Raw genomic sequence first — 20,001 nt, forward strand, 5'->3', positions numbered from 1 at the left:
CCAGACCCTCGCTAGAACGCGCGTCTATATAGCGCGAATTCGCATATAACGCGGTCGCAGCCATGGATCCCAAATTTAACTACTTTAATTGCAATTCATTTTAATGCGGTCCCCGCGTTAACGCGGTACCACGCATGGATCTCAAATCCCGCATTCTAGCAAGGGTCCGGTGTAGTTAATAGATATAGATTGTGCACTGCCGGATGACGAGCTCAAAATCCAGTTTTAAGAATAAAAACTATTTACAATGCAAAAATCAAACTATTGCAACTTATACAAAAGTTGTTTTTTAACAATGACTCAGATGATTTTCTCCTTTTTCATGATCCTTATTTGGAAATAAACTTCCTCTCACTAATTGCTGCACTGAATGGCTATCTCCCTCATTAGCCCGTGTTTGCCAATGCAGTCTTCTTGGAGTTTAGGAAGTTCTTTTTCTTTTTTCTTGGAGAACTATGCAAAGTAAGTATGGGATCCCTTTCATCACGGAACAAAAATATCTTCTCCCCTGTGTCTAATAGCTCAATGGCTTCTGCAGCAGCAGTGTTCAATGAATCAGGCTGGCCAAAAGGTTCCACAGGAGGATGTCTAGACAAACATCCGAGAGGTGAGAATGATGTTCTTTCCATGAGTGCAAGTTGCTTCTTCTTTAGCAGGCTGTATTAAGAAAAGGAAATTGAATTTAAAAAATGATTTATAAAAATAATAGTTCCAGCACAAAATGATTCGCTTGACTGTATAGTTAAATCTTGGAAAAAAATATTCATTGTACTTTGGGAGACTAATGTAAACCATCTTTAGAAATTGACACACTGTATGCATCATTTTTGCCACCCCAAACCAATTTCCACTTCACTGTATGAAATATAGCATCCAATCAGTAAGCAGCCTTATAACAAATGTTACATACAAGGAGGCAAGTGGGCAGAACATGTGGAGCATCAATATTTCCCTTGCAAGAACTTTAATATTATTGCACAGTAAGTGTACAGGATGCTTTATGAAACATGAGTTCCATATTCACATGCACGCTGAGAACCAGGACAACAGTGGTAGAAGATATACATGTGTGAGTATGTTCATGAATTCTAAAACACTTCTCACAAAAAGGACGACTCTTGGAAGATATGAGGTACAAGGAGTTGTATTTTCTCCCATAGCAAGTACTAACTTTTTCTTTACCTTTCTTTACTCCTGTTTGCAGAATGCATCTTCTCCAAGCCTTTGCTTATCAGATCCTGCCTTACTTTGCTTTCTAATGCTTGCCATGACCCTTGGTGCTTCCTGAAGGAGTAAGGGGGGGAGGGGAAACAAAAGAAAATCCTGAATTTTACACCCCCACCTTCAAAACAAAACACCAAAAACAAACAAACAAAAAATCACCACCACCATGTGGTTTTGGGTATTAAAATTAATGTTAATAACAACTTAAATACATTCAGCAGGAATGTTCATTTATTTTTTGCTATAATTTCCTGCCCAACAATATTTATTATGGGAGAGATCCTGGCTCACCCTGTGCTCCCCAGCAAGGGAGTGAGGTAGTGTAAGTTGCCTCCTCCATCTTCTGTGTGACTCCCATAGTCTAGGTTGCATTAGTCTTTGTGGATCTGCCACCCCTCTTCCTGTGCAGGTGGACAAAGAGTGGGAGGGCAGGGCCATGGACTGGGCAAAGCCTGGATTCCATTCTCACAACATATCCGCCACCACAACTGAGTCAATGCAGAGAGGAAAGTAATCTCCACCAGGAAGGCCGGGGAAGATTACATTCCCCAGGGAGTGAGGGGGAAACCAGGAACCAAACTGTGCCTCGAGGCTGTGAATTATGAGGTGAGGCATGTGCATAAATGTTTGCAAGACAGGGGCCTTGGAATGCAGCTAGTTCTCCATGAGGTATTGTCACTTTGCTAGATTTAAAAGAAAAAAAAGACCAGTTACCTACCTTTTCGTAACTGTTGTTCTTCAAGATGTGTTCCTTCTGTCCATTCCATTCTAGGTGTGTGTGTTAGGGTGACCAGATGTCCCCATTTTATAGGGAAAGTCCTGATATTTGGGGCTTTTTCTTATATAGGCACCTATTACCCCCCACTCCCATCCTGATGTTTCACACTTGCTATCTGGTCATCCTAGTGTGTGCGCCCATGTGCACAGTCATTGGAGATTTTTGCCTTAGCTGTTTCTGTAGGGTCGGCAGTGGCACCCCCTTGAGGGCTGTGCTCATCTGGTATATTAGGCACCACTGACCCTACTCTCTCTTAGTTCCTTCTTGCTGGCAACCAACAGAGGGGTAGGGTAATGGAATGGATATGAGCAACACATCTCGAAGAACAAGAGTTACAAAAAGGTAGATAACTGTTTTTTCTTCGAGTGCCTGCTCATGTCAATTCCACTGTAGGTGACTCACAAGCAGTATCCTCGGAGATGGGCTCAGAGTTCATGGTCTTGCAACCAGGTCCACCATGGCTCAGAACTTGGTGTCAGGGAGGAAGGCTCTGGCCTGAGTAGGGTCGAGGACCACTCCAATGAACTCTATACATTGCACTGGAACTAAGGTTGACTTTCTCCTTTATTAACAGCTCCAGATCGCAACAGGTAGAGTAAATTAGATTGAGATGGAACCACACCTGATCCCAAGATCAGCCCTTTATTAGCCAGTCGTCGAGGAATGGCTAAATTTTAACACTTCGACACCTCAGGTAAGTGGCCACTGGTGCTATGCACTTTGTGAACACTCTCAGGGCTGACGAGAGACCAAAGGGCAGCGCCATGAATTGAAAATGGCGGTGGCCCAACATAAAACAGAGGAAGCATCTGTGTCCTGGGAAAATGGAAATATGCATCCTTCAAGTCGAGGGTGGCATACCAGTCTCCTGGATCCATGGAGGGGATGATGGAGGCCATGCAAATCTTCAACTTCTTGAGTGACTTGTTGAGGCAATGGGTCCAAGGCCTCCTGTTTGTTTTCAGGATTAGGAAATAGAGGGAGTAGAACCCTTTCCCTTTCATGTCCTGAGGGACCTCCTCCATCACCCCCAGGCACAGGAGGTTCTCAACCTCCTGAATGAGAAGTTGCTACTGAGAAGAATCCCTGAAGAGGGACAAGGCAGAGTGGTAGGAAAGAGGGTCGGCCATGAAATGCAGGGTGTTACCCGAAAATATTATGTCAAGCACCCAACCGTCTGAGGTCAGCTGCAACCAGGCTGACCAGAAGGGGCACAGGCGGTTGAGGAAAGAGTAGGAGGATGGTTCCTGGGATGTGACTGGGGCGTCGACCACGTGTGCACTGTCAAAATGTCTGCTTCTGGCCTCCTTTGTTCCTGGAAGGGCCAGGCTGAGCAGATGAATGGAAAGACGACAGGTAACGCCACTTTGACCCCTTGTCTCTATCCTTTTTCCTGTAGGTGCTCAGCCGGGGAGTTCCCCAGAACCTAGACTGAGGAGATGGAAGAGGTGGAGGATGGAACGACTTCCTGGCCTGCAGAGGGGTATGAAGGCCCAAGGAACGAAGGGTTGCTTGGGAGTCTTTAAGGCTGTGGAGCCTTGCGTCCGTGAGTTTGGAGAAGAGCCCTGCCCCCTCAAATGGGAGGCCCTGAATGGTGGCCTGCATCTCCTGGGATAATCCAGAGGACTGTAACCAGGAGCTGCGCTTCAGGACCACTGCAGAAGTGACCATTCTGGCTGCCGAGTCTGTAGCATCCCAGGCCATCTGGAGGGCCTCTCACCACTGCTTTGCCCTCTTCAACAAAAGTGGCGAACTCCTGGACTCGGTCCTGTGGGAGGGCCTCCTTGAATTTGTTAAGGGAGTCCCACGGATTAAAAATGTATCTGCCTAAGAGGGCCTGGTGGTTAGACACCCAAAATTGCAGGTTGGCCATCAAGTAAATCTTTCTGACAAATAAGTCCAGTCTCTTGGCGTGCCACTGACTTGTCCCTGCCTGTCCCTTTCATTAACAGCAGACACGACCAGTAACGCCACTGGAGGGTGTGTATACAGCTATTTGAACCCTTTTGCAGGGATGTAATACTTCTCTTCCGCCTTCTTAGAGGTAGGCAGAATGGAAGAGGGGGTTCTGCCACTGCAATTTGGCTATCTTAAGGACCCCTGGGTGGATGGGCAGCGTGACCCAGGCCAGGGTAGTGGAGGATAGAACATTAAAGAGGTCGTCAGACTCCTCCACTAACTCCTCAATTTTTAAGTTCAGATTGGTAGCCACTCATATAAGGAGCACCTGGTGCTCCTTGAAGTCATCAGTGGGCCCCCCACCACTTCGTCCGGAGACTACTATGACGATTGCACCACCGGGAAAGGGGCATGTTCCCCTTCCATCTCCAGGGACAGCTCCTTAGGCATTGTAATCTGCTGTGCTACCCCTGTGTCACATTCAGTATTGCGTTCTGACTGTGCCAGAAATGTTGGAGGCGGTTTGTCTGAGGTGGCAAGGGAAGAACGGGGGGGAATACGGGGTCGGCATCATGGGCACGCCCCACTGGTTCCAGTGTGGCCATTGAGCCGCTGTCCCTGCTGACAGTCTGCCGCTGCAGGCTGCGTGCCGGCTTTTTGGTGAATCAACCCCTCCTCAGTGAGGGGCTGAACTGCTGGTCTGACTCGGACCATTGCTCTTCTGGTGATCATGGCAGAGCCGTAGAGACCTGAATCTGCTGGTTGGCGACCGGCGAGGTGAGGATCGGTGCCTGCCTGATGAGCGGTATCCGAGAGGTGGAGATCAGCCATGCACAGGAGCGATCCTGTCCCTTTGGGCACTGATGTCTGGGAGACCGTGATGGTGACCTGTACTGCAGTGATCTCAGGCTAGAAACTCGCCGGTACTGGAGATACAGGGACTTGTGCCTTGACTCCGGTGTCCCATGCCTCGCAGGGGGAGAGCACGGCGTCGGGGACCTGGGCCTTCTGACTGGAGACTGAGGTGTGTGGTGCCAGGGTCCTAGGATGTGGAGATGGGGATCCACGCTTGCGGTCTGGGGACCGAGGATGCTCCACTGCCCTATGGGGCAGTCCCATGACTGGCTTGCCCTTAAGTGTTGAGGTCTTAGCCGAATCTGGCGCCTGGTGTGGCATCTGTGGTGCCGGCTAGCCTGCTTGATCTTTAGCCACCAGGGACACTTTGGGCAACGAGGGCCCAGGAGAAGCAAGGGTCCCCTTCCGCTCCCAGGAGTCGGATACCTGGCGGGCTAGGGGGTCTCGTTAAACTCCAGGACGGGCACATGGCCTGACATAGGTCCTTTGTCAGAAGCCCCTTCTCCCTCTGGTGCTGGGGGGAGTGCGGGGGGAGCTCTTCTTTTTCTTTTGCAGCTTCTTAGGCACTGGCGAGGGGAAACGGTACTGGGAGGATGCCAAGGTGCTAGGCGCAGGGTCCGAGTGGGAGGGCTCTGACGCTGGATGAGGCGCAGCCTCCATGAGGCGGGCCCTCAAGCGGATATCCCGACCCTTCTGAGTTGTAGGGCAAAAGTTCTTACAGATTCTGCACTTGTCTTCCTGTGGGACTCGCACTTCACACAGCTGTCGTGGGCATTACTGATAGGCATCGGCCTGTTGCATGATGAACATGGTTTGAAGCCGGGGGAATGGGGCAGGCCCCACTCCAGGGCGAAGTCCCATCTGGGACTCTAGTTGCTGAACTAACCTAACAGTTAACTTAATGGCTAACTAAGTACCTACAAACTGTAAACAAAGAAGACAGACCAGGGGTTCTCAAACTGGGGGTCAGGACCCCTCAGGAGGTCATGAGGTTATTACCTGGGGGGTCGCAAGCTGTCAGCCTCCACCCCAAGCCCCCTGCTTTGCCGCCAGCATTTATAATGGTGTTAAATATATAAAATAGTGTTTTTAATTTATTAGGGGGGTCGCAATCAGAGGCTTGCTATGTGAAAGGGGTCACCAGTACAAAAGTTTGAGAAGCACTGAGATAGACAATGGGTTGTAAATAACCGCTAATGCTCTTGCACTGCCAGTCACGGGCGATAAGTAGGAACTGAGAGGGCGTTGGGTCGGTAGCACCTAATGTGCATGAGTGCAGCACTCAAGGTGGCGTCACAGCCGACCCTACAGATACCGTTAAAGCAAAAATCTCTGACGACTGTGCAAGTGGGTGCACATGCATCTAGAATGGAATCGACATGAGCAAACACTTGAAGAAAAAATTAAGGTCCCTATATTGCAAAAGCATCTGCATAAGCATGGAGTCCCATTTGCTTGAATGGGACTCAGGTGGGACACAAGAATTTGTTTACATGGACTTTTTTGGAGACGGGGGCCTAAAATAGAAAAGTTATGAGCAATTAACAGTTATTGAGTATGCTCTGTGCACACTTTAAAGATTTCTGCACAACCTAAGGCAGTGCTGCCAACTATGTAGTGTGTTTATATTACCCTATAGGATTCAGGGAAAACCACACACTTTGTTCTGTCCAACCTGATGAAAGGCTGGCCAGGGATGGATCTATGGTGTTTCTTGCAAGGACTTAAAAGGGGAATTGATTGCTAAAGCTGGGTTTCTATATGACCAAAATGACAGTGATCTTATGAGACAGTTGATTACATAAGATTTTTACAGGCCAAAACAGTGGACATCTAGATAGGTTAACTCCTCTCATGAGATCACGATCATTCTGGGCTGAAATTTTGTAAGCACAGCTGTTCTTGTGAGTTTTCATCTCTGCAACTGAACTGAAAATTTAGCTCCTTCTGGTTTTTGTTCAAACACAGAAGACCAGACTCTTATGATCATGTCTGGATCTAAAGCCACACATACCTATATATTTGTAAAGATTCAGATTCGAGCTTCTGTGTTTAGTGCTTTTTTAGAATTGTGAGTGTAAAACTGCAATTTATTGCTTAGTTTACATTTTATTTCCTGTTACACATAAAGGTCACATATATTTAAAATAAATGAAAAACTTTAGAAAGGACTACAGTAGAACCTCAAAGATACAAACACCAGAGTTATGGACTGACTGGTCAACCGGACAGCATGGGGAACCAGAAGTAAGCTATCAGGCAGCAGCAGAGACAAAAAACCCCAAAACAAACAAGCCAGCAAATACTGTACTGTGCCTGTATTGCATCTTAAAGGTAAGCACATCTGGCTGCCTGTCCCCACCCCCACCCCCTACTCCCCGCAGTACAGGGCAGCCACTTACAGGTAGGAGGTAGTGAATGCTGTTTTCCCCTCTCCCTGCCCCAGCTTGTAAGCTCAGAGCCCAGGGAAAGAAACTTCCCAAGCTGCTACTGAAACCTGGCCTGGAGTGTAAGCTGCTGGAACTGGAGCCCAAGCTCCTGCCTGCATCCTGCTCTCTGGAGGAGCAGCTCAGTTTTAAAGGGCTACAGCCTGCACTGTGCACCCAAGGTGCCTCACTGCAGTGCCCCAAGGTGCCTCACTCATCACCGCTGCTCACAGGGGTCTAGAACCAGCTGTCTGTCCCCACCCTCACTCGCCAGGCAGCCACTGAAAAGCTGTGAGCCCCGCTCCGAGCAGTCTACCCCGAGGAGCATCCCATGATGTCTTGTTCAGAGCTACGAACAACCTCCATTCCGAGGCGTCCGTAACTCTGAGGTTTGACTGTAATTTACAGATTTTTTTACTCCATATACTGCCTACCTCGGTGTGTCACAGCAACAGTTTACAACACCTGCAGCCTGCTATACTTAGTATAAATATTACTAAAATAAATGGTGAGAAGAATGTATAGATAAGCAAATGCAAATTAAAACCAATAAAATACATCAAGAGAAAATGTAGCAAATAAGAAAATGGAGGGAGAATATTTAAAAGCAAAGAAAGAGTTGTTACATCTATGAATAATACAGATCACATTTTTCCTCTGTTAAAGTCAGATTGTAGTTAAGATATTTATAACTATCAAAAAGTTATCTAGTTCAAATGATTTATTCCCCCTCAGAAATAACATTTCAGCAGGAAAACCCATTCATTTGCTTGACTACTGCTCCTGTCAGTCCAATGGAGCTATATTCCCTGAAAGTAATATCCTCCAGTTGGAATTTCAGCCATAAACTGACGCACACTTACCTCTTTCTACAGCTGTCAGCTTCCTCTACATTTATGTCACTTTCCATAACACTGTCTGAATATCTGTCACTGATTGAATCCAGAACAGAAAGAAGCTCAGTCTGTGAACTCGAAGGCAGCAGTAAGTTCAGCAGTCTGTGCAACATCCCCACCGGTACCATTGTCAGTTTGGTTAAATAAGTTGCCAATCGGAGCTCCTAGAGGAATCAATGATAAAAGTTCAGACACGTTCAGCATACCATGAAGGCGTGTCTCTCCGGCATATGCTATTATGGGCCTGTTATGCCCTGCGGGTACATTGTATTCAGCACCCGTTGGATCTTTTCAAACAATTACCCAGAGCAGGTTAGTTCAACCCCTCTTTGCAGGGTCTGGTTTATTTACCATTCTAACATATACCCCTATCCACCTTGCTTCTGAGGGAGGAGGCAGCATTTATACTGGCCCCGTCTCCCAGCTCATTTTTCTATTATCTGGGTAAGAGGGGAGCTCTGCCCCATCCTCTCTGCAAGGATCCTGGCCCTGGGGCCTTAAAGGGACAGTAACAGGATCTCTTCTCCAAACACAATTCATTCTCAGGGTACGTCTACACTACGGGACTATTCCGAATTTGCATAAACCGGTTTTGTAAAACAGATTGTATAAAATCGAGTGCGCGCGGCCACACTAAACACATTAAATCGGTGGTGTGCGTCCACGGTCCGAGGTTAGCATCGACTTCTGGAGCGTTGCACTGTGGGTAGCTATTCCGTAGCTATCCCATAGTTCCCGCAGCCTCCCCCGCCCCTTGGAATTTCCGGGTTGAGATCCCAGTGCCTGATGGGGCAAAAATCATTGTCGCGGGTGGTTCTGGGTAAATGTCATCAGTCACTCCTTCCTCTGGGAAAGCAACGGCAGACAAGCATTTCGCGCCTTTTTTCCCTGGATTGCCCTGGCAGATGCCATAGCATGGCAATCATGGAGCCTGTTTTGCCTTTTGTGACTGTCACCGTATGTGTACTAGATGCCACTGACAGAGGTGATTCAGCAGCGCTACACAGCAGCATGCTTTTGCATGACAGCAGAGATGGTTACCAGCCATACTGTACCATCTACCAATCCATAAATTGGTAAAAAGATGAGCATGGCTACCAGTCGTTTTGCACCATTTGCTGCTGTCATAAGTGCCCCTGGCTGCTCTTAGCCAGGGGCGCAAAAGCCAAAATTGGGAATGACTCCCAGAGTCAATCCCTCCTTTTTGGTATCTAAAAATAGACTTAGTCCTGCCTAGAATATGGGCAAGTGTACTAGAGAACCACTGTATCAGAGAGCACAGCTGCTCTGTGTCAGATCCTGCAGAAATTATGAGCTGTATGCTATTCACAGGAGGTGCTCCTGCAACAACCCCACCTGTTGATTCCGTTCTTCCCCCAGCCTTCCTGGGCTACTGTAGCATTGTCCCCCCACTTGTGTGATGAAGTAATAAAGAATGCAGGAATAAGACACACTGACTTGTTAGTGAGAAATGAGTGGAAGGCAGCCTCCAGCTGCTATGATAGTCCAGACAGAACAGTAAGGAGTGTGGAGCAGAGGAGCCCAGCATCCCTCTGCTAGTCCAGGGGCAATTGAATCTTTTTTTTACACATGAAGGGTGGGGGCTGACAGAGCTTAGCCCCCTGTTGCTATGACGATGATGGTTATCAGCCATACTGTACCATCTACCATGAAAAATTAGGGCCAGGCACCCTTGATCGACCTGATGGATGCTAGTCTGCATGGTTACCAGTCCTTTTGCACTGCCCCATGTGCCAATAGGCTGATGACGAGGACGGATACCAGTCGTATTGCACCATCAGCCACCCATGGCGGGGGGGAGCAAGGATGTTGGTGTTGAGTGCTGCAGCATCGGGTCTATCTGCAGCATTCAGTAAAGATAGGGTGACATGTTAAAGAGTCAAGAGAGGATTGTTTTCCCTTTCACTTCTGGGGGTGGGTGGGGAGGTGCGTAAATTGCTGAGCTATGCCCTGACCCACCGCGGACACTGTGTTTGACCCTAGAAGCATTTGGAGCTCAGCCAAGAATGCAAATACTTTTCGGAGACTGCAGAAACTGTGGGATAGCTTGAGTTCTCCAGTCCATGAGCGTCCATTTGATTCTTGGGCTTTCCGTTACGTTTGTCACGCAGCAGTGCGCTGAGCCCCTGCTATGGCGTCTGTCTGGAGATTTTTTAAAAATGATTTTGAATTTTGTCTTCTGTAACGGAGCGCTGATAGAACAGATTTGCCTGCCCTTACAGCGATCACATCCGCATGGTCCATGCGGGAGCTCTTTCTTTATTTTGATTTTTAACTGCATCACCACACGTGCTGATCTGAGCTCCACACTAGGCAAACAGGAAATATTCAAAAGTTCACGGGGCTTTTCCTGTCTACCTGGCCACTGCATCCGAGTTCAGATTGCTGTCCAGAGCGGTCAGTGGTGCACTGTGGGATACCGCCCGGAGGCCAATACCGTCGATCTGCGGCCACACTAACCCTAATCCGATATCGTAATTCCGATACTAGCGCTACTCCTCTTGTTAGGGAGGAGTACAGAAACCGGTTATAAAGGGCCTCTCAGTGTGGACGGGTGTGGCGTTAAATCGGTTTTACGCTCCTAAAACCGGTTTAAACGCCTAGTGTAGACCAGGCTTCAGAGACACTTTCCCTCTAGCTCTATCCCCCTTATGTCTCTATATCTCTCTCTATTGGATCCTTAAAGGGCCATGCCACATGACAGGGTGGACTGACCACTAGACATTGCTATCCTTAAGGGGCAGACCTCCCCATCACACAGCACTACAACAAAATAAATGATCAGTAACTTTTAATTTGAAATGTTACAAAATTTACCACTTTGGAGGAAATATGAGTCAACAGTGTGCCCTTGTTGCCAAGAAGGCTAACAGCATTTTGGGCTGTATAAGTAGGGGAACTGCCAGTAGATCGAGGGACGTGATCATTCCCCTCTATTCAATATTGGTGAGGCCTCATCTGGAGTACTGTGTCCAGTTTTGGGCCCCACACTACAAGAAGGATGTGGAAAAATTGGAAAGAGTCCAGCGGAGGGCAACAAAAATGATTAGGGGGCTGCAGCACATGACTTATGAGGAGAGGCTGAGGGAACTGGGATTGTTTAGTCTGCAGAAGAGAAGAATGAGGGAGGATTTGATAGCTGCTTTCAACTACCTGAAAGGGAGTTCCAAAGAGGATGGATCTAGACTGTTCTCAGTGGTACCAGATGACAGAACAGGGAGTAATGGTCTCAAGTTGCAGTGGGGGAAGTTTAGGTTGGATATTAAGAAAAACGTTTTTACTAGGAGGGTGGTGAAGCACTGAAATGGGTTACCTAGGGAGGTGGTAGAATCTCCTTCCTTAGAGGTTTTTAAGGTCAGACTTGACAAAGCCCTGGCTGGGATGATTTAGTTGAGAATTGGTCCTGCTTTGAGCAGGGGGTTGGACTAGATGACCTCCTGAGGTCCCTTCCAACCCTGATATTCTATGAAAAACAATTAAATGAAAATCATTTTAAAGTCAATAGCTTTAGAAACCAGTGCTATTATCACTTGCTTCATCACTTCCACCATGGACCAGTGTGTGCATGAAGATCTTTCACTTCATGCTGGACACTGGGACTTCAGGATTATAGCCAGCCTGATTCTGTGAATTAAGAAGTCATTATGCAGCCACATAAATGGCTGCGCAATGCCTGTTTGTTTGGAAATTATCATGCAACTGTGCTCTAGAGTCTAAGCTTTCATTTAAAAAAAATAAGTCTCTAGCCCTTATTGTAGAAAATAAAACCTTCAAAATGGGAATGGAATGCCCAACTCGGCATATTCCTCAATCTGCAGACAGCATGGAGCAATTGCTAGAAGAGAAGTGTGAATGACTGCCATTCATCTCAAAGGGGCTTCTAACTCTGACGCCTAATGATGACAATTTCAGTGTTAAGTATTTCACTGCTTTTCATTTCAGCAGAAACATCGAGCTTGTGTGCTTATTCACTGTGTCTGTGTGTAAGGGCAGATGTCGGCTAAGGCTGCCAATAAGAGCATGTTGCTGCTGCCAAGGGCTTCTGGTGATGGGAACACAGAATTCAAACCTCCATTCCCTCAAATGTAAAATAATCTCTGTTCCTGTCCAAAGTGGAAAAAAAAAATCAAAAATACTCAGTCGCCTCTTGGATACTGCAAACAAACAAACTTCACTTCCCACTTCTTGGGTGCCAAGATCCCTTTGTGTGTCCGGTCCAGCTGTGAAAACTCCAGCATCCACCTGATAATTTCTATAGTGCTCCTGTGTATTTCAGTACAAAGATCTATAGCACTGTGAAAACCTGAGGCTAGATGAAAATAAAAAAATTAAATTAACACCACAAAGGATGCTGCACTGGACTCTATGAAAGGAGCTAGCGAGGATGGGGGGCGGGCAATACCATGTGTTCAGGGAATATCCCACTGCATAAATGTAGCTATAATGTGCTACATAAACAATAGAGCCGCAGTTCTAACAATTAACAACTGCCATTCCCTCTCTCTATCCTATTCAGCTCCTCTATCTGCTCTCAGTAGATTTGCCATAGTTACACTGGGCCAGCTCCCATCAGTTATAGCTGTTCTAAATGACCCACCACTAGCACAAGCACTCCTGTGATAATCCCCCGGGATCCTCAGAAAGCCAGCACCACTTCTGAACTGTTTACCAGCCTGTGTGTAGCAGATGTGGGAGATTAGTACCAAGGCCAGGTCACAGGCACAAGAAATCCCCAGGAACAAGTGAATAAAGAACAGGAAAACAGCCAAAATCAATTTCTTTGTCCAGAGAGGATTCAAAATGTTACAGCTGCTGTTAGAAGTCTCACTCTTCCCTAACAGGAATTTTATACAGCGGGATAGAATGAATTTGCAGAAGAGATCAGGCAAATCCAGAGTCTGACTATCGTTAGGATTCTCAAAAAAGGAAGGTTTTGCAGAGTAAGCGTTTCTATCATAAGAACGACACTCTCCACATTTATTCCCCTTCTACCCCTATTAAAAAAACACACACACACAACCCTCAACCCAAAATCAAAGATACAAACAAAATTCAACTAACAATCAATGAACCAGACTAAAACATAATCCTACCCCAAGCAGAAATTTTACCCTGAAAAGGGAGAAGAGCCAATGACTCCATGAAGTCCATCAGGGACTTCACTAATACTATCAGTTTTACACGGAAGGTGCTCAGATACTATGATGGGCAGCAGTACAAAACGCTAAGAAGAAAAAAAAATCTATCCTAAACTTTGTGTTATGGTTTTGGACACTGTTGGCTCTTATGAAATCTTGCAAGAACGAATGAGGATTAAGGTAGGAATAAAATTCTTATTTCAGTCTATGAACCACCATCCCCTTTCCCTAAAAGTGAGAGGGCCTGCGGTAAGTCATTTAATTCAATGATATATATATAAATGGATGCCAAAAGAATTATGACTGAGTTCTTGGCTTTCACCTTCAGCAGTTTACTCTTAAATGTTCTTGGACGTAGACTTTTTTCACACTCTCTGCCCCTTAACTTTCTGTATCAAGGGTCATTTGGATTGAAGCAAAACATGTGCTGGTATTTTAATACAGCAGTATTCAGTTACAGCTGTCAAGAGCAAAGTGTCAAAACTCTGTCAAATGCAAGGAGAGTGACACCCACTAAAGAACAGGAGTACTTGTGGCACCTTAAAGACTAACAAATTTATTGTAGCATGAGCTTTCGTGAGCTCCGAAGAGGTGAGCTGCAGCTCACGAAATCTCATGCTACAATAAATTTGTTAGTCTTTAAGGTGCCACAAGTACTCCTGTTCTTTTTGCGGATACAGACTAACACGGCTGCTACTCTGAAACCCACTAAAGAGGTGCACATAGTATATACCTGGTTAAAGAAGTGTTGATGCCACACAGATGCCCGGAGCCACCTCTTTCAACTAAGTGGGAACAATGAATGTGTGAGAGGGAAGTAGGGTGGGTGTGCTAAGCTGGTATTGCTGGTCAGGGAGTGTAAAGGCCTTGATTTGAGGACTACTCTTGCTGCTCGTATATCCTGATAGGTGTTCAGATGCCACAGTGGATACCATACTAGATTCCCCTCCATATCACAGTGGGCCTGAAGATGAGAGATTCTGATGTTTCGATAGGGGCCAGACTGAGGCACCCAGTTTCCACCTTACTGGGTGCCTCACTCTGGTGGGGTTCTCTCTCTGGGGGCTGCAGATCTGCTGACCCATGCCAGCATGCAGCTGTAACCAGCATTAGTGTAGATCCCTGTCCCTGTCACAAGGTGGCTGGCCCATGTGATTAAATTAGGTCCAGCTGCCCTGTGCCACAGCAAGTAGACCCAGCTGAGCCAATTAAGGGGGCAGGGCTGCACCGGCTATAAAGAGTCTGAGGGAGTTTATGAGGACAGAGCTAGGATGAGGACTGCAGCAGTAGAAGATTTCCCGCAGTGGTCCCTGAAGAATGGCGTTGGCTGCTCAGACAGCACCTCAGAGAGGAGGTGGCATGGAAGATTTATTTTGTGTTTGTTTTTTGGGGGAACTTTGTAAATAAAGAAACCAGACCCCAGGAAAGCCTGTGATTGATTGAGAAAGACTGTGTGGGATTTAAGGAACCCTGAAGAAGGGGAAAGCAGGGGTGGGGACACTGCAGAGGCATGCGTGGTCAAGAAGGGGTGCTTGGGTGGCAGCCATTCTGTTACAGTCCCCTTTGAGTGGCTGGACCACATAAAAAGTTTGAACTAGTGGACCTGGTCCACAAGCAGTCCAGGCTCATGCTGTTACATGGAGAGGTATAGAGTTAAATCCCTAGTGGGGGTCTTATTCAGGGTTGCTAGGTGTCCAGTTTTCAACTGGAACACCTGGTCAAAAAGGGACCCTCTCCAGCCTAGTGAAAATGAGTGAGTGAATGAATGTGAGGGAGAGCAAGCGATGGAGGGAGGGGGGATGGAGTGAGTGGGGTGGGGCCTCGGAGAAGGGGCGGGGCAAGGGTATTCAGTTTTGTGCAATCAGAAAGTTGGCAACCCGAGGCAGAAGGGATCACCGTGATTATCTAGTTTGACCTCCTGCACATTGCAGGACACAGAACCTTGCTCACCCACTTCTGTAACAGCCTTATAACCTCTGGCTCAGTTACTGAAGTTCTAAAATCTTGATTTAAAGACTTCAATTTGCAGAGATCCACCATTTACACTAGTTTAAACCTGCAAGTGACCCGTGCCCCATGCTGCAGAGGAAGGCTGACTCTTGCAAAGCTTGGTTGAAAACTGCAATATTTTGAAATAAATTCACTGCAGTTGATAGGACATACTCAATGCTCTATGCACCACCCAAAGGCTGTGATAGGCTGCATAAAGTCCTCTGGCCTTCCAAGATGGGTGAATTCAATGCTATATGAGTACTATACAGTAGCAGATACTATACAACTGTATCAGACAACACCAGAGGTTTCTTGCATCAGCAGCATCTGAGTTTGTGTTTCTTGAATTCGGTCAAAACAATCAATAATGTAAAACTGTAATTTAAAACAGCAGAACTACTGTACAGACATCACAATGATTTGGATTGAGTAACACATGTTGAAACAACTAATGCAAAATCAATTAGCTCTGTCCATGCTGTGATTTCACATTTGCTTTGCCCTTTTCACATGAATGTCTTCCTGCATCATCTGTTGTATCTACAAACAACAACTAGAGTACCTGGGATTATAACTGTGTGCTTACTTAAAACTAACCTCTCTATGAGCAGCAAAAGATCCTGAGCTCAGCGTAACTCAAACAAACATTTCATTGACTTACATGGGAAATCTTTCTAAATAGGAACACTAGAGCCAAACCATTGAAACGCAGCAGTCTATGTTAGGCACCTGAATAAGTGGCCTGCTTTTTCAAAGCTGCTAAGCACCTGGAGTGCCCATTTAGTTCAGTGGGAGATCTGTCCACTTATGGCAGTGTTGAAAATTTGCCCAATGGGGAAAATTCCATTTAAAGTTAAGAGGAAAATGGATGACTCGAGCCTAACACTTGCCATTCTAATCTATATTCTATACATTGTAAATCACAGATTTTATATGGTTTCCAACACTATTGCTTTGCTTTTTATAATACACAGGATTAAACACAAAGAGATTAGGAACATGCTACACTATGCATTTTATTAATAGCTTATTCATGCTACAAGGCCCATCTTTCTTCTCAGGCATATGGCAAGTAGGCAGGCTGAGAGTTAGTGGGTTTTTACTATAATAGCTGCTGTGGCATGGGATTTTATACAGCATCTGTAGGGCTGTAGCTGTATATTTATTGTAGAAACTGGATAACGCAAGCATGCCCAAAGCAAAGGACAGCTCCTTGCTTATGTTATATATAACCAAATTAAAAAAAATTTATACAGGAAAGGCAGATTTATATTGAACACGTTGAAACTAAGTTGTCCAGGGAATTGGATGTCCAAAACATGAAGCTCAATTCTCCAAGCATATGCTATATAGAGTACCTGATTTTCAATTATAGTAAAGTAATGGAAGTGCTGTAAATTCTCTCTGATCTCAAATGTCTCCATCTTACTAAACTGGTAAATATCCAGAGTCACTCTGTTCACTTGCTAGAGCGCTAAGTCTGAGGAAACCATAAGATACATACAAGCAAGGTTATCCATCTGCTGAACCATGCTTTGAAACTTCCACTTAGAAAAATTCATACTATGTTCTTTCCAAGTTGCTTTATAATGCATCTGTGCTGCTTGTTAGAAACCCAGCAAAACTCATTACAGGAAGGCAATACCTTCTAGCTGGCTGCACTGTCCATCTACTTTCTGATGATGTGAGATTTCTGGAGCAGCATCACAAAGAGTATCAGAGAGCTCCAAAACTTCTTATCATCCCTCTGTGGTAACTAGCAGAGAAGAGCCATGTTCTCTCCCCCTCCATTCAATCAGAGAATTAGTTACTGCTAAGCTACAGGACTCCTAATTCCTGTGGTCACTAGGGTTATGAAATGTCTCTATTTGCTTTTGGACCTCCTTTCCAGTTCATACAGACCCCAAAAGAATGACACCAACTTTCATCTGAAACATGTGGAAAACTCCTTTAAAAACTAACACAAGGACAAAATCGATTTGGGGAAAAGGTTCCCATTGAAATGAATGAGAATCAGCAATGGTAGTACTCAGCTATTGTTAGGGAGTTGTTTCTCCACCTTTCATCATGCATTAGGTGAATGCACCAACCACTGGTTCTTTAAATGCCACATAATCTGAATAAAAACACACAATCAACGATACAGATGCCTGGAGCTGTAGTGGAGATAGTGTTTATCCAAACTCTGATCCTTCCAGACAACAGCAACCAAGGAACAACCTCTCTGAACATCCTAAAGCATTCCCTATAACAGGGAACATTTCAGGATAAGTACTCTTCTGTAACTGAGCTGTGGAATTGAGAAGCTGGCTTGTTTTGTGCATCCTCTAACTATGCTTACTCATGTATGCTCGGTAACATGGCAAGCTAACACCAAGACTGAGACCCTATTGTACTATTCATCCTCTGGTTTTAGTGTTCTTGATCCACAAATGAGTCGTTTCCCGAGACCACTTAATTACTAAATAAACTACATGATGGAAAATTTGAGGCTCCAAACTATTCTCCTAATTAGTCTAAGTGTTTATCAGAAAATAGCACATTTAAATGTCTTGTAATTCAACCAAGAGACGGTATTGGGAGTGCTAATAGTGGAACAGTGGACCTATGCTGTTTAAAGCCTGCACTCTGTTCATAATTTGCAGCAACACCATATGATGCAGAATAAATATATAATGAGAAGTTGGAAAAAATTAGCATGAAAAGAGTTCACCAAATGATGAAGGCACATGACAAATGCTCTAAAGCATGAAGTCAGTGAAGTTCACATATATTTAAAAATACTTGCAATTCTATACCTGATCTGATGGTTTATTTTCTCCTGATGTTAAATAGGGTTTGGCTTTATCTAACACCTTCCATATTTAAGGTACTGTATTTGAAGCACTATGTTTTTACACAAAACCTTTAACACCAGAACCTATTCTATTAAGAGAGGGGAATGTTGAACAGGACCAAAGATTATCTTCTTGGAAAAGTACCCTGCAATCTTTAATTACCAAGCAGACTGTCACCAGGGATTAGCGGAAAGGGCCTCACTTGAACAAACCATCCAAAGGATGATGCAACTTTCACTGCCCCTTAAAATGTAGCTTCTTGTTGTTGTCAAAAGAATTTTGTTAAATCTTGTACAGTTCCACGACTAAATAATTTATTAAAAAAAAGTTGGAAAGTCTCTTAGAGGTATTGTGCAAATTACATAAAAAGGTTATGAGCATGTACAGAATTTACAGATTTACAAATTTAGAACTAAGCTTAAAAGTTACCATCTCATGAATATTTATAATGTTGTGGGAAATAATCTACAAAAGCATGCAGCGGAAATTTTTTCTCTGGCTGCAAGCTTTTATTCCTATCACTTACAACATTTTGTCAGGACTCTATTTGTGCGAACTCTGTGTGCAGTAAGCTGTGGAGATGGAAATATAATGGGAGGGAATTTATGGATGAAATAGAATTCAGTGATTACTGGCAGCCATGTCTGCTTTCCGTATGTCAAACTGTCAAAGCCAACATGCTGCGGAGATGGTTTGATAAAATGTTTTAGAGAAAGGAAAGCAAAGAAGAAAATCAAAGGGAATTAAAAAGTCTGAATTTAAAACTAATAGGTTGATAATTCTGGTCATGACAACTTCGACAACTTTTATCATATGCGATGAACACAAATATACAGCAGAATAATGAGCTTTAAAACAGACTAAGACTTTGTCTACACCAGCACTTTTACTGGTTAATTTTTTTGTTGGTCGGGGTGTGAAAAACACATGAGCCTGACAGACATAAGTTTCACCGCCAAAAGCATCAGTGTGGACAGTGCTATGTTGGTGGGAGAGCATCTCCCGCAGACATAGCTACCACCACTTGTGGGGGGTGGTTTAATTATGCCAACGGGAGAGCTCTCTCCCCTCGACATAAAGCAGCTATATGGGTCAGCTGTGCTACTGGAAGGTCTGTAGTGTAGACATAGTCAAAGACATACAAAACAACCCAGTCAAAAAAACAGACAGGTTATCTGGTATGTTGTCATCACCATAACAAAGTTTATCCATTGCTAAGTAATCAACAGTTGATACACTATTCTGTTAAATCACAGATGAAGGGGACAATATAACGTGCATCATGGTGGTGAATACGTGACTTAAGTCGCAAAGAACTATAAGGAAAAAGATAGCAAGTCTTTCTTGGAGGAAAAATTTGGAGGGGCAATAATATGGCTGAGACTTTACGTATTTGAATGTGGATTATGAAATTTGTTTCTTTAACTCTAAAAATATAATAGTTCAAGGGATATTGCCAAAGTCAGGACTCCTAAAAAATACTTCTACTTTGTTAAACTTTTTACTTTCAGGAGCCCGTTGTTTTTTTTTAAAATTGGTTTAAATAATCTGTTGTGTATGTGACAGCTTATGGAGTGAGAGCCCTGGAGGCCGTCTTTTCTGTGGATTAAGGACGACACAAGTAGTAAAACTGCTAAATTTCATAGCACTGCCCAGATGCCTCAGTCATGGCCTGGAGGGAAAACCTGTGAGTGAGAGACAGTAGTTCATTTTTCCATGCCATTTAAGCTTAGACAGCCAACAGGGGTGATGAATAATGTTAGCTGAAGAGGTGGTTTTGTGATGTGGCCACTTGTTTATTTCTTCTTAAAGGACTGTGCGCGAATAAAAAATAAAAGAGAGAGAGAGAGAGAGCGCGAGAGAGAGCATGGTGTTTATTAATGTTCAGAATACTGCTGAAGAATATTCACATCAATATATATATGTACATTTACA

General features: G+C 44.8%; 1 protein-coding gene across 11 annotated transcripts in view; it reads right to left on the minus strand.

Moving 5' to 3' along the window:
* Positions 1–271: 271 nt before the first annotated feature.
* EVC2 (EvC ciliary complex subunit 2) overlaps positions 272–20,001 on the minus strand; it is a 150,040-nt gene continuing 130,310 nt past the window's right edge. For 10 of the 11 annotated variants that reach the window (XM_039540430.1, XM_039540429.1, XM_039540427.1 and 7 more), the window contains 3 exons: positions 8,046–8,242; positions 1,183–1,284; positions 272–657 (listed from right to left, as the gene is read on the minus strand). In XM_039540430.1, the coding sequence (XP_039396364.1) occupies positions 387–657; positions 1,183–1,284; positions 8,046–8,242 (570 nt within the window). In that variant the 3' untranslated portion in view covers positions 272–386. The remainder of the gene's footprint in view (positions 658–1,182; positions 1,285–8,045; positions 8,243–20,001) is intronic. The other variant, XM_039540428.1, reaches the window with a different exon arrangement.

This window comes from Mauremys reevesii, linkage group 5 (assembly GCF_016161935.1).
Source record: "Mauremys reevesii isolate NIE-2019 linkage group 5, ASM1616193v1, whole genome shotgun sequence".
In the NCBI taxonomy this organism is placed as follows: Eukaryota; Metazoa; Chordata; order Testudines; family Geoemydidae; genus Mauremys; species Mauremys reevesii.